Below are 1,742 nucleotides of genomic sequence, written 5' to 3' on the forward strand. Positions count from 1 at the left end.
CCCCCCGTCCCCCCCGTCCCCCGCCTCCATCCCGTGCTCCGCCTCCCACTCCTGCAGAACCTCGTCCAGGTTGAACCTCCGTCTGTAGTTTACCAGGAAGTTCTTCACCTGCACCACCGACTTGTTACCAATCACGTCTGAGATCGCCTGGAAATCCCGCCCATACTTCCTGATGGCTGCATGTCATTGGACGAGGGAGAGAGAGTCAATAACTAACGCTAAAAGTAGTGATTATTTACATGGAGTCTGGTGGAGATATGCTGCTCTATATACGCTAAAAGTAGTGATTATTTACATGGAGTCTGGTGGAGATATGCTGCTCTATGCACGCTAAAAGTAGTGATTATTTACATGGAGTCTGGTGAAGATATGCTGCTCTATACACACTAAAAGTAGTGATTATTTACATGGAGTCTGGTGGAGATATGTTGCTCTATACACGCTAAAAGTAGTGATTATTTACATGGAGTCTGGTGGAGATATGCTGCTCTATACAAACTAAAAGTAGTGATTATTTACATGGAGTCTGGTGGAGATATGCTGCTCTATACACACTAAAAGTAGTGATTATTTACATGGAGTCTGGTGGAGATATGCTGCTCTATACACACTAAAAGTAGTGATTATTTACATGGAGTCTGGTTGTCCTAGCGTTCAGGTTTACCTTGTACAGCGAGCAGCTGCTCCTCTGTGGTCCAACGATTGTTAAACTTCTGATTTGCCTGAAATAAAAACAACAACATCATGACGATGCAACGAACGACAGCATCAGCATCAGTTAATGTTGCCGTGGTTACCTCAGGCTGTCTGAACTCGTCTACTCCTGAGCTGATTTTCTCCTTTAGAGAACTGTTGGACTGTTTAATGGTCTGAATCTGAAACAGAAAGACAGACAGGTTAGGAGAGAGAGGCAGACAGGCAGACAGGCAGACAGACAGACAGGCAGGCAGACAGGTACCTGTCTCTTGATGGACACCAGCTGGCAGTCCAGATGTCTGATGACTCCCTGAGCAGACGAAGACGAGAGAGAGACGACGTCCTGCTGATTCAGGAACATTCCTCTGGGAGGACGCTTCTTCAGTCGCTGGGACGCCTTGCTGCCTGTCTACAGAGAGACAGACAGGCAGAGAAAGAGACATTATGACATCATTAATAACCTGAAGATACTATGACACCATTATGACATCATCATTCAGAGTCACATGGTTACCTTGAGTCCAGCAGCTGGTTTGACCTCTGACCTCTCGGATCCACAACTCACCTGAAACACACACACACGCAGTATTCAGAGTTCTGCAGTACAAGTACTAATACTACACTGCAGCAGTCACAGTACTACTACTACACTGTAACAGTCACAGTACTAACACTACACTGTAACAGTCACCGTACTAACACTACACGTCACTGTACTAACACATCACTGTAACAGTCACAGTACTAACACTACACTGTAACAGTCACAGTACTAACACTACACTGTAACAGTCACCGTACTAATACTACACGTCACTGTACTAACACTACACTGTAACAGTCACAGTACTAACACTACACTGTAACAGTCACCGTACTAACACTACACTGTAACAGTCACTGTACTAATACTACACGTCACAGTACTAACACTACACTGTAACAGTCACTGTACTAACACTACACTGTAACAGTCACAGTACTAACACTACACTGCAACAGTCACAGTACTACTACTACTACTACTACACTGCAACAGTCACAGT

The 1,742-nt window shown here is 44.8% G+C and overlaps 1 protein-coding gene across 1 annotated transcript; it reads right to left on the reverse strand.

Moving 5' to 3' along the window:
- Positions 1-3: 3 nt before the first annotated feature.
- LOC117940519 (REST corepressor 1-like) lies at positions 4-1,321 on the reverse strand (the record flags this gene model as incomplete). The annotated part of the gene is made up of 5 exons (XM_034865767.1): positions 1,211-1,321; positions 959-1,105; positions 798-875; positions 665-722; positions 4-176 (listed from the first exon to the last, which is right to left on the reverse strand). Coding segments are annotated over exons 2-5 (408 nt in total), but the record flags the coding sequence as incomplete, so codon positions are not given.
- Positions 1,322-1,742: the final 421 nt, after the last annotated feature.

Source organism: Etheostoma cragini, unplaced genomic scaffold (genome assembly GCF_013103735.1).
Source record: "Etheostoma cragini isolate CJK2018 unplaced genomic scaffold, CSU_Ecrag_1.0 ScbMSFa_2656, whole genome shotgun sequence".
In the NCBI taxonomy this organism is placed as follows: Eukaryota; Metazoa; Chordata; class Actinopteri; order Perciformes; family Percidae; genus Etheostoma; species Etheostoma cragini.